General features: G+C 53.9%; 1 protein-coding gene across 3 annotated transcripts in view; it reads left to right on the top strand.

The window, feature by feature from the left end:
- ELF4 (E74 like ETS transcription factor 4) overlaps positions 1 to 12,338 on the top strand; it is a 39,423-nt gene that overhangs the window by 22,078 nt on the left and 5,007 nt on the right. Inside the window, exons 2-9 of one of the 3 annotated variants that reach the window (XM_040627317.1) lie at positions 3,241 to 3,362; positions 3,469 to 3,522; positions 7,388 to 7,559; positions 7,980 to 8,072; positions 9,451 to 9,642; positions 10,557 to 10,640; positions 10,716 to 10,908; positions 11,455 to 11,678. In XM_040627317.1, coding sequence (XP_040483251.1) covers positions 3,505 to 3,522; positions 7,388 to 7,559; positions 7,980 to 8,072; positions 9,451 to 9,642; positions 10,557 to 10,640; positions 10,716 to 10,908; positions 11,455 to 11,678 — 976 coding nt within the window. In that variant the 5' untranslated portion in view covers positions 3,241 to 3,362; positions 3,469 to 3,504. Of the gene's footprint in view, positions 1 to 3,240; positions 3,523 to 7,387; positions 7,560 to 7,979; positions 8,073 to 9,450; positions 9,643 to 10,556; positions 10,641 to 10,715; positions 10,909 to 11,454; positions 11,833 to 12,338 lie in introns of all 3 variants that reach the window. The other 2 variants (XM_040627313.1, XM_040627309.1) reach the window with 2 other exon arrangements.

Raw genomic sequence — 12,338 nt, 5'->3', positions numbered from 1 at the left:
TCAAACATCTGAGGGGGGAGGGGCAAAACTTTCTGGACTGGAAGGTTCCATGGTGGGGCTGGGATGGGAGTTTTCCTAGCCTCGGCCAAAAACGTAGGACAGCTACTTCCTCCCCCCTAGCTGGAGGCTGGAGCTCCGGCAGAACAGGACATCAGGCTCAGCCTTGGGTCCTGGGTGCAGCAGCCTCGCAAATGCCCCCAGTCCTGGGTCAGCAGAACCCGCACCAACCAAGTCCTGAATTTAGGTACTTAGACGTGTGGACCCTTAAAGAATGCAATTGGATTCGTCTCTTCTTTTATTTCAAAGCTCTCTGCATCGATGGCCAAGGATTCCATCTAGTACAGTGCGGGGCTCCCTTCCCTCCCCCACCACCTCCATATTCTGCGGCTGACGTTTTCTTCCTGGGAAACATAGGACTGACTTTTCCGTGGCCGGGGTAGGGGGGAGCCGCGGTGGCAGCCCGTCCCAGCCCCCGTGGCCGCAGACTGCTGGAGCCAGAACTAGCTCGGCTTCGTTGTTCTTCTTCTCACGAAGGCAGGAGTGGTGGAGGAGGAGCCCACGACAGAGCTTGTGGCACTGCTGGCCCGACCAGAGACCCTCGTGCACAGACCCCAAGCTCGGAACGCACGAGCACACCCTGCACACAAGTAAATCTGTGTGCACACCCACAGTGAGAACTGCTATTGTAAATTACAGTGCAAAAATATACAGTAACACACACACACAGAGCACACATTTCTCTCTCTCATAAGCCTGGGTATGCAGCACGCACCCCACAACCAATGTACGCACGGGTGTTTTTTTAGAGAGGGGCTGAGCAGGGAGAGGCTGAGGGGGGGAGAGAATCTTAAGCAGACTCCCTGCTGAGCACGGAGCCTGCCTCGGGGCTCGATTTCACAGTCCTGAGATAGCGACCTGAGCTGAAATCAAGAGTCAGATGCTTAACTGACTGAGCCACGCAGACGCCCCACATGGATATACTTCATGCCCAGAAAATACACCTCACTGGTACTGACTGATCAGTATCATTCATTCATTCGTTCGTTCGTTCGTTCATTCATTAGTTCATTCATGTTTTTGTTCTGCAAACATAAATTGAGTGCTACATGCGAAGCACAGTGCAAGGTGCTAACGTTTCACTGATGACCAACACAGTTGTCCCTGCCCTCAAGGAAGCCACTGCCTAATGGGAGAGGTCAGGAAGGTGCACAGAAGGTCTGCAGGCAGAGAGCACCAGTGAACTCACAAACATGAAGTGCTGTCTGTGAAGAGAAGCCAGAGATGAGCAAACCTGGAGGGAAGGGCTGCAGCGGAATGACCTCGTTGGGGGGAGAGGGGGCAGACACCGGAGTTTCGTGTTTAGACAAAGTGGGATTAGGTGAAAGTGATCCCTTTCATTTGATTAGTATGAGAATGCTTCCTGGGGGCAGACAGCGGCTTGAGGGAGGGCGGGGAGCTGCGGAATGCAGGCCTTGGGGCGCTTTGGCTGGAGGAGACAGACCTTCCAAGCATAAATGGCCCTGGGAGGCTTCTCAGGCGGTCCACAGGAGACCGGGTCACAGGCAGGGCCGGGTGGGGGTAGGGTGGGGTGGGAGGGGTGGAGCTCAGGCCAGACGGTATTTTCCCCAGGCCTCCTCTTCATCCTAGCAGGGCTGTCTCATTGACCCAGAGGGAGACTCAGACCTGACAGGTTGAGTGGAGCGACTTCTTGAAGTTTTGTGTTGGGGGGGTGGTGGAAAGGTACGGGGAGGGGGGTGAGGGTGGGGGTGGTGAGCGGGCGGAGCCAGCCCTGTGGGCTAACGGAAAGGAAGTGGGAGAGGCCTGGGTGTCTCCTGTGGGGGAGAGCGGTCATCAGAGAGGTCACCCATGGTCCTCCTCCTTTTCCTCCCCTTTGCCCCTCTCTGAAGTTCCTCATTTCTTTCCGGGCCAGGAGAAGGCTTTGCCACCCTGGCACTGCCAGACCTGGAAGGAAGGTGTGTCAAGGAGGTAGGAGTCAAGTGTGTCGCTCCTGCTGTGGTGCGTGGACTCAGTTTTTCAGGTATTCGCGGTTGAACCGGGCTGTTCGGAGCCCCACCGCATGTCCGCACACACGAGGATACCATTAAAAACAACCTGAAGGGCCAGAGCTGTGGTACCTGCAAGTGGCAAAGCCAGGGTGCTCGGGAGGCGAGGAGCAGAGCGGGCCGGCAGGAGGGCCGTGGGGGTGGGAGCGAGACACGCGTGACACCACAGCAAACAGCTGGAGGCCCGGTGCCCAGTGAGTGTGTGAGGTGCACGCTGTCAGCACCAGAGGCACTGGGGAGAGGAGAGACATGTGGGCTGCGGCAGACAGGTTTCCTGGAAAAGTGAGGGGGGACTGAGCCAGCCCGGGAGGATGGGGAAGCTTCTGTGGGCCCCTCCCCGAGCTGGGGCTCTCCTCTCAAGTTCCCAGGGTGACAGTTCAGTCTTGAAATTGAAAGCAAAGCTGAACCAAGAGCGCAAGCCCACACAAGGCACAGAAGCCATCTTCTCCAGCAGGTGGCGGTGGTGGCGGAGCAGCGATAAGTGCGCAGGGCCTGTGGCCCACCTGTCTCTCTGTCTCGGGGCTCTCTGGGGGCGTGGCCAATTCCGAGAGTCTCCTCCCCAGGAGCAGGGTCAGACCTGCTCACAGTGAGACGTTTCTTCCTCTATAGACTCTGCCCTTCAGAGCTAAATGGCCCCCACTTCCAAGGTAGACGGAGCCAGGCAGGGTCTGGAAGAGCACCTGGTACCCATGTGTCCCTGACCCACACCCTCTCACACAAGATTTTTTCTGAGCCAAGGGAATTTTAAGGATTCTTCATGCTGCTGTCCCATCTGTAAGGACGGTTGGGGTGCCCTGATTTCCCCTGTGGCCACACCCTGGGGATTAATCTTCAGGGTGGAGAGAGCCCAGAGTCCCTCTATCTGTTACCTCCAGAGGAGGCAGGAGAGAACAGAAGGAGGATTCTTCACGGCCAGCTCAGGTGCAGACAGACAGCTGCTGACAGACTGACACTGAGGCTTGGCCATTTCCCACTGGATGCAACTCAGTTAACTTCCTCTTTTTCCTTTTTTTTTTTTTTTTACCTGCCTCCTTTCTTCTTCTCCTCTCTTCTTCCAGCATCCTCCCCTTTTATCAGTCTGCTGGGTGGCAGGGTCCCTGCTGTTGGCTAGCCGTCCTGGGAACAAAGCTCAAAACAGGTGACTTACTCATTGCCCCTGTCTCTCCCTTCTCCCTAGGTCACTCCCATGGTTGGCCCAGCCCAGCATGCAGCCTTGAACCTGGCATAGGCCACCACCTACTCCAGCTCTCTACACCCCCTATTTGACTGTGACTCGGGGTATAGGCTCTAAGTTCCAAGGTACCTGAATAGCATCTCTTTGTCAAGAACACCCCCGCAGCTCCAGAGGGCCCTGCGAATCCTGCTGTCAGCTCTCTGAGAAGACAGCATGGCTATTACCTTGCAGCCCAGTGACCTGATCTTTGAGTTTGCAAGCAACGGGATGGATGATATCCACCAGGTATGGCCCCAGAGAACAGAGCCCGGTCAGCCAGGCAGACGATTAGATAGACGCAGACAGGCCAGCAGACAGCAAGCCACCCAGCACCCCCAACTAGCCAGGCAGCAAATATTGATCAAGCACCTACTAGGTCCAGGCCACTGGGCCCGCATGCCAGCCAGACTGTGCGCCGGCTCGTCACTCTTGCAGCCAGTCCGTAGTCCTCGGGTGGTCACTCCATGTGCAGTCACCAAGCCAGCCGTGCGGCTACGAAACACAGCAGCTGGGCTATCAGTCGGTCAGCAGTGTGGGCTGAACATGCAGGTGCGCATGGACCCTCATGTTCACGTCTGTCCCCTTCCCTTCACCTGCAGTGTCACAGTGAGAAAGCTGCCGGGACAAACACACAGCAAGAATGAGCTCTGCCAGCTGGCCTGACAGGGCAAAGACCAACCCCCGGCCCCTTCAGACTCACGTCTCTAGCCTGGTTGATGGGCCCTTCCATAACCATCTTTTCAGCCTCGATCTGAGGATTTAGATCTGGAAATGGGGTTCTCTGGTGGGGGAAAGGTGAAAAAGAGGACAGAATTTCAGCACTTGGGTCCCCACCGCTCCGTATCTTGCTCTGTACTGGGGCTGAGAGGGCAAGTTTTCCATGCACTGGGCTGTACCCACTGGATGGTGTCTTGGCACACCCATCGCTACCCTCCACTGGTCTCCTTCCACAAACTGGAGAGGAGGCAGCCAGGTACGGTAGAAAGAAGATTAAGAGTCAGGAGTCCTGGTTTCTGATCCCAGTTTGGCCACACTGTCACGTGGGCAAGTCCAGTGACCTACCCTATCTGGCTGTCGTCTTCCCCTCTTCACCAAGAGGAGATCCAGTTGGATTATCTCTAAGGGCACCCTAGCCTAGTACTGATGCTCTCTGTGCTGAATCCTTGTGAGGACAGAAAACTTCGTCCAACCTCTAGCAGCCTACCCAGGGCTGCCCCCTAGTGGGCATTGAGCACATTGTACTTTCTGTCCCTCTGAGTCTTAACCTCAAATTGTGCTGTCTTACCCAGTACGTGTGGTGTGCCTAGGCTCGTGGAAGGCACCATGGGAAGAGAAGGGAGGAAAAATCTAACCATACCTGGCTCTCGATACTACTAGTCATTTTTGCCTGTTTCTGGTCAGCTCAGCAACTGTTACTGTTCTTCATGGAGGCTGTTCTTCCCTCCCAATCCCACACCTGCCCCTCCACCCTCAGCAGACAGCTTCTCCTCCAATTCACAGAGAAGCTCAAAGCCAAGGACACCCTCTGTTCCCCTCCCTCCTCCTTTGTACTGATAACATCACTGTTACTGTTTCCTTCCTGCTGATCCGGGACAAAGAAGTATCCCTCTTCCTTCCAGCGGTATCTCCTACCCATACGTAATCTCTTCTCTCCTGCCTCTGAGACCTCAACCCATTGGTCACCTCCAATGTCTCTCTCTTAAATCCTTCAGATCTTCCAGACCTTTCTCCTCAACCTAGAACATCTTCAGGTCTCCCCAGCCCTAAAAGAAACCCTTCTCTCCCTTCTACCCACCTCCTTCAAGAAACCACCTTCTTAACTCCTTTCTGTTCATCAGTACGGTCTCCACCCTCTGTGCTTACGTTCTCACCTCCTTTCTCTCCCTTTTTAGGAAAAAAATTTGTATTGAAAAATGTATCATTAATACAAAAGAGTGTATAACTCATATATATATATATATATATATATATATATGAATAATTATAAAACGAACACCCATGAACTCACCACCCAGGTTAAGAAATAAAAGCATTACTAGTCTCCTAGAAGTCTCTGATACCTACAACACTGGATGAGAGCGGACTCTACACCAGGCCTGTTCTATGTGCTTTTTGCACATTGATCTGTTTACACAACCCTATGGGGTTGTTTAATATGACCACCCCAGTTTTATAAATGAGGAAACCAATGCACAGCGAGATCAGTTAGCTTGCCCGAGGTCCCACTGCTGCTAAGTAACAGAACTTGCTTTCAAACCCAGGTTGTCTGGCTCTAGATCAGGACAATCCAGTGGAATTTTCAGAGATACTAGAAGTGTCCTGTATTTGCCCTGTCCGGTACAGGGCCACTGGTCACCGGAGGCTGTGGAGCACTTGAACTTTGGCTAATGCAATCGAAGGACTGGACTTTTAATCTTGAGAAAGTTTTACATTTACATTGAAATAGTCACTCATGCCTATGAGTACCATATCGGACAGATGGCTCTCAACTCCGTGGCCTTCATCACTACACCCGACTGCCTGTCTCAGTCCGTCCTCTCTGAGATCCGTTGTAATGTGCCTTGGGACCCCAGCAGTCCCCTGAAAGTGCTCTAGCCAGGGTGACTGCCCAGTGGTCAAACCCAACGATGTTTTATCAATTTTTATTTTTCTGCATCCTTCGGGAACATTAGGCAGAACTGAACATTCTCATTCTTTTTTCATGAAAAACGAATTAACAGCCCCATGAAAGAAAATTTGGAAAATACAGAAAATTTGAAAGAAGGGAAAAAAGTCACCCAGAGTCCCATAAACAAAATATAACTATTATAAACGTTCTGGTATAATTCCTTCTATACATAATTTTGAAAAAGAGTTGCAGGGCGCCTGGGTGGCTCAGTGGGTTAAGCGTCTGCCTTTGGCTGAGGTCATGATCCTGGGGTCCTGGAATCGAGCCCTGCGTTGGGCTCCCTTTTGAATGGGGAGTCTGCTTGTCCCTCTCTGTCGCCCCTCCCCCCTTCCACTCATGGTTGCTCACGTGCACTCTCTCTCAAATAAATGAATAAATTAATCTTTTTTTTAAAAGACAGTTGCAGTCACACTCCTTTTTTTAAAAAAGCTTTTATTTATTTATTTTAGAGAGCAAGAGCACGAGCAGGGGGAGGAGCAGAGGGAGAGGGAGATGGAGAGGGAGATAATCTCATGAGCACAGAGCCCTACACGAGCGCCCGATCCCAGGACCCTGAGGTCAGTACCGGAGCTAAAGCCAAGAGTTGGACACCTAACCGACCAAGCCACCCAGTCACCCCAATCACTCTCCTTTTTTCATTTAGGTTTGTTTGATTTGAGAACAACTATGTCCTCCAAGGGGCAAATTCTCATCCTGATCATTGTGTCCACGCTAAGGGATTTAGTGACCACCCTTTTGAGCTCTTGGACTCATATTTTTGACTCACCGATATGTATCTCCGTGTTAAATATCTCAAAGGTACCTCAGACTCACCATAGCCAGACACTGTTCTCCTTCTCTTTCTCCAAAAAGCTGTTTCTCCTTCACCTTCACATGAACAGTGTCCCCTGCACCCAGTGAATCAAGCTGGAAATTGGAACCCTCTCCCCCATCCAGACAGGGACTGGGCCCTAACCTTCTACCTCTATAATGTTTCTGTTCTTCTGTCTTCATTGCCAGAGACTAAGCCTTAAGATGTGCACAGTCAGAGCCTCTAACCCTGGATACCCAACCCTGACTGTAGGCTGAGTCCCTCACCTGGCTATAGATTGAGCCCCTCACCCTCGCCATTGACTAATCCTTTCCAACTGGCCTGAGAAGGAGCCTAACCATTCTCATAGACTGAGCACTAACCTTCGCCATGGATTAACCCAGAACTACAACCAACTAAAGATGCCCGCCCTTGATTGAGTGCAGGTGGTACAGAGCTAGCCCATCTCTGTTAATCAAGAATCCACTCAAAGCATCACCTAGTGAGGTTGGACCCAGAGCAATGTCATCCCAGACAAGGGAGAGCCTGAGGGCTCCAAGAATTAGGAATTGCAAGAAGGGCCAGATTCTGGTAGGGAGGGCTTCCTGGGAGAGGCAGGTGAGCCTTAAACCGGATCCCTGTCTTGTCCATAGCTGGAAGACCCCTCAGTGTTCCCAGCTGTGATCGTGGAGCAGGTACCCTACCCCGAATTACTGCATCTGTACTCAGGACTGGAGCTGGACGACGTTCACAATGGCATCATAACGGATGGGACCTTGTGCATGACGCAGGACCAGATCCTGGAGGGCAGTATTTTGCTGGCAGGTTTGTTTCCTTCCTGGGCAGGGAAGTGCAGAAGAGAAAGGGGTTCTGTCTTCAGGGAATATCGTAGCCCACAATGGCTTTCCATGACCCCACGCAGCAAGGGCAAGACCCGCCAGAGTGGGAAATTAGATAGGGTGGTTAGGACAAGCAAAAGGTGGCACCACTTCATAGAGGAGGAAACCATCCAGACGGATCCGTGGTCTTTCAAGATGGAGTGGGACTAGGAGTGGAGACCGGCTGGGGTGAGTGTAGAGAAAAGGGGGAGAGTTACAGTAGGTAGCACGCTAACCCCTTCCAGGTCCCTTGGCTCCTTAGCACTGTTCTCTGGCCTGGCCCCGATGATGGCTCTACCCCTGCCCTGAGCCCTGAGGGAACTTTTTTTCTGCCCCCTGCACCCCACACTGTGGAACCTGGAACCAGATGACAATGAAGCAACCTCACAAACCATGTCAACCACTGAAGTCTTGCTCAATGTTGAGTCTCCCAGCGACATCCTGGATGAGAAGCAGATCTGTAAGTGTGAACCCTGGTGCCTTAACTCAAGGCAGCAGAAGATGCCGTTTAAAAATATCACATCCGTGTACTGGATTCGCAGGCACATGTGTGCGCAGGCATGTGTACTCACAGCCACTGACAGCCGTGTAAGCGTGCTCTTGAGCTGGGGCGGGAATGGGGGGGGTGCAGAGGGGCACTGTAGACAGGGGAGAGGTGGCCAGGGGTACTTTACTTTTCCAATTTTTAAATTGTAGTAAAATACACCTAACATAAAATTGACTACCTTCACCATTTTTCAGTGTCCAGGTCAACGGTATTAAGTACATTTGTATTGTTGGGCAACCATCACCACCGTCTATCTCCAGAAGCTTCCAGCTTGCAAAACTGAAACTCTTTGCCCATTAAACACTAACTCCCCATTCCCCCCTCCCCTCACCCCCTGGCAGCCACCACTCTCTGTCGCCATGAATTGGATTACTCTAGGGACCTCACAGGAGTGGAATCACACCGTAGTGGTCTTTGGGGACTGGCCTATTTCATTTAACATAATGACGTCAAGGTCTGTCCATGTTGTAGCATATGTCAGAAATTCCTTCCTTTTTAAGGCTGCCTGCGATTGGCCAGGGTGACTCTTCGGTCCCCTCTGCTCTCTTGCCGGGCCCCCCAGGAAGACTGTGCAGGGCTTGGCTCATTAGAAGTATGCCAGGCTTGGAGCTCAGCCCCTGTACCTCCCCAGAAGGCCCCCAAGGTGGGCTCCTGCCCCAGGCCCCCCTTAGGCCTTTGCCCGACTCATGGACAGGAGGACCTCTGGCCCTAACTGTCCTTCCCCAAGGGGAATGCTGGGATCCCACGGGGTGGGGCGGGGGAGAAAGCCCAAAGCTGCCAGTTAAGAGTCCCAGCACTTCTGTTCCTGACCCTGTCACTAATGTTCACTCAGGCTTCAGCAAATACTTACTGAATGCCTACACGTACCAGGCACCAACTTGCTGTGTGACCTTGGACACATGCCCTGCCATCTCTGAATCTCAGTTTCCTTATCAGGAAAGCAGAGGAGTTGGGCTAAGTGATATCTAAGGTGCCTTCCAGTTGTAGAACAAGTGAATGACTAAATCGAGGTGGCCCTTTACCCTGGGTGTTGCCTGGAACTCCCCCACTCCCAGCAGTGGCTGTAAATGTGGCAGCCGTGATTGGGGCCAGCTCATGCCCACAACCCTGCAGATGTTTCCTCTCCTCATGGTGTGAGACACATGAGGCATTTTCAGGTGTATCCTGTATCTGGGGCTGCGGGGACCAGCTCCTCCGCCCTCCCCAGGAGACTGCCATTCTCTTAAGTGTCGGGAGACCACACTCCCACCCTGCACTGGGCCTCAGGCACCTCAGGCCTTTCTCTTTGCAGTCAGCACCTCCGAAATGCTTCCAGACTCAGACCCTGCTCCAGCTGCCACTCTGCCCAACTACCTGTTTCCTGTCTCTGAGCCTGATGCCCTAAATGGGGCAGGTGACACTGATGACCAGGAGGGGCATTGTTTGGAGGAGAAGGTCCCCAGAGAGGAAAGTGCCAAGAAGACTGGAAAATCAAAGAAGAGAAGTAAGAGAGAGAGAGAGAGAGAGAGTGTGTGTGTGTGTGTGTGTCTTTGTGTCTGTGTGTCTGTCCATCTTGTCTGCCTGCGGGGGGTGGGGGTGCGGTAGGAGGGGGCGGGTCAGGGAGACAATAAGGGATGAGTGGGTGAAGGCTCACAGACACATTCAGAGGACAGCTCTCTGGTGTGACAGGGATGGATGAAAAGTCCTCCCTTCTGTACAGCCTGGCCTCATCGGTTGGCCTGCCCATGCCTCTCCTGCCAGCCCAGCATATATGTAAACGCTTGCAGAAATGCCAATGATCCCAAATGGGTTGAATCCTAGTCTGGGTGTTCGGACACCAGGCTTGGCCCCATGGCCAGGCGCTGGCCCTTTGGGGCCCCCTGCCTGTAAAAGACGCCTTATGCGGTGTGCTTATCTTCCTCTCAGACCTTGTGGAGCTTAGGCCATTTGTGGGAGAGGACTTTGGGCTTTCCCAAGCCCAATGTTATTGATTTCCTTAGGCAAGGACTGCTTGATAGTGCCTTGTCGGTGTGGCAACCAGAGCCCCAGTCTCACACTTACCTGTACAACAGCTGCACCTTTAGGCCGCCTTCTCATTTCCAAAATCAGGCTAGGCGGATTGGGTTCTTCGAAAGCTGACTCATTTGTCAGCACTACACTGGTTGGCCACATCGGCAGTGGTGTTCTGGTGTACCTTTGGGGCCTGAGCGTGAGGGCGGGCCACCAGGCGGGTACAGGAACCTGAGGGCTGTGGTTGCGGAGAGCGATCCTGGGCCTCTGGCCCTGGTGACCTGGTTCTTCCTTGTCTGCCGTGGCACCCCACTCGGTGAGCTCCATGGCCCTCCCTCTTGGGAGCCTGCCCTGGAGCACTCCGTGTGCTCTCAGCCTCATCACGCTCCCCCTGCCTTCCCCTCGCAGTCCGGAAGACAAAAGGCAGCCGCAGTACCTCCCCTGTCACTGACCCCAGCGTCCCCATCCGCAAGAAATCGAAGGACGGCAAAGGTACAGCTGGGAGTCAGGCCAGGTGGGAAGGGGTCGGGGTGCCCGGGCTGCTCCTCATCACCTGCCGCTCTACAGGCAGCACCATCTACCTGTGGGAGTTCCTCCTCGCGCTGCTGCAGGACAGGAACACCTGCCCGAAGTACATCAAGTGGACCCAGCGAGAGAAAGGCATCTTCAAGCTGGTGGACTCCAAAGCTGTGTCCAAGCTGTGGGGGAAGCAGAAAAACAAGCCCGACATGAACTATGAGACGATGGGGCGGGCGCTGAGGTAGGAGCTGCCGGGGCAGCGAGTCCCCACCTGCGAGCTTTGTCAGGCTCTTCTCGTCCAGCACGTCCCTCCTGCTTCGGGCCGGCTTGCCCCTAAGCCCGTCCCCAGACCCCTTCTGGGAGGCACAGTCCCCTCCCTCTGAAAGATCTGTGCTAGCCTTTTCTCTTTTTATAGCAGAAGAGCCTTTTAGGGCCTCCCACCCCCACGAAGGGCATTCCGCCGGCCCGAGCGCTAAGGAGACAGGCCCGAGTTACCCATCACTAATCCTGCAGGCTGGGGGATGGCTGGGCTCCCCACCAGCCAACCCCTCTCATCCTTCACTCCCCTTTGTCCTTTGCCCGAAAGCAGGGTGGGGCTAGCATTTGAAACCCCTTTTCATGGCCCTTTGTGTCCTCAGGGCGAGATCTCAGAAATTTCATAAAAACCTTCCAAGTCTAAGAGTTGGCCTTACCCCTTCGCTTGACCTGGGGCTCCCATCTGGCTGCCTGGCCCTGGAGGGCAGTGAGTCCCTGCCTCACTCCCCACTCCCCGCCCCTTGTCCCCCAGATATTACTACCAAAGAGGCATCCTTGCCAAAGTGGAAGGGCAGAGGCTGGTGTACCAGTTTAAGGAGATGCCCAAGGACCTGGTGGTGATTGAAGATGACGAGGAGAGAAGTGAAGTCACGGTGGCCTCCCCTCAGGCCCCCACTCCCTCCACCTCCTCCACCGGCAGCACCCGCCGAGCCAGCTCCAGGGTCTCAGCCAGAGCTGCTCCGCCGAGCAAGGGAGGCCCTTCCTGGGAGAAGCCAAAGGTTCAGAACGTTGGCTTACAGCCGTCTGCGAACCTGGAACTGGGACTGTCTGTAGATGAGGAGATCCCCACTACCTCCACCGTGCTGGCCTCTCTGCCAGAGAGCCAGGCCAAACTCACCAAAGCCGGGAGGTAAGGGCCCCAGAGTCATTGCAAGGCTTCCTGTGGTACCTCATATGGGAGGGTGGGTGTGGAGTTTTCAGTTTGCAACCTCTTGCCAACTTCTGCTATGTCTCCAGTCTCACGGGAACCTGACAGAATCCCTGGGAAGCCAGTGGGGCGCTTGTTGGTCAAGAGAGGAAAAGTGACTTGCCCACAGTTGCACACCAAAATAATGGCAAAGCCAGCACTTGACCTGGGCGGCATCTGTCACCAGCTGGGGCTATTTCCAGTGATCTCAGAGTGCTCCCCCCGCAGCCACCAGGGACCTCCACATTGGGGCCCATCTCCCCAAGCCTCCTCCACTCCAGAAAAGAGGCAATGGAGAATGTGACAGAGATGCCCATTCTGCTTCCCTCACGCCCTCCAAGCCCCCCTGGAAAGCCCTCGCTGCTGCTTGTCCATGCCAAGCGTCTCCACATTTTCCCTGAGAAGGTTGGGTTTTGAGTTCCGTGTATGTGGCTCTCACCACACTTGAG

Source organism: Ursus maritimus, assembly GCF_017311325.1.
Source record: "Ursus maritimus isolate PB19 chromosome X unlocalized genomic scaffold, ASM1731132v1 scaffold_X1, whole genome shotgun sequence".
NCBI lineage: Eukaryota > Metazoa > Chordata > Mammalia > Carnivora > Ursidae > Ursus > Ursus maritimus.
The sequence above is the reverse complement of the archived record's forward strand: the minus strand, read 5'-3'. Positions and strand labels throughout refer to the sequence as shown.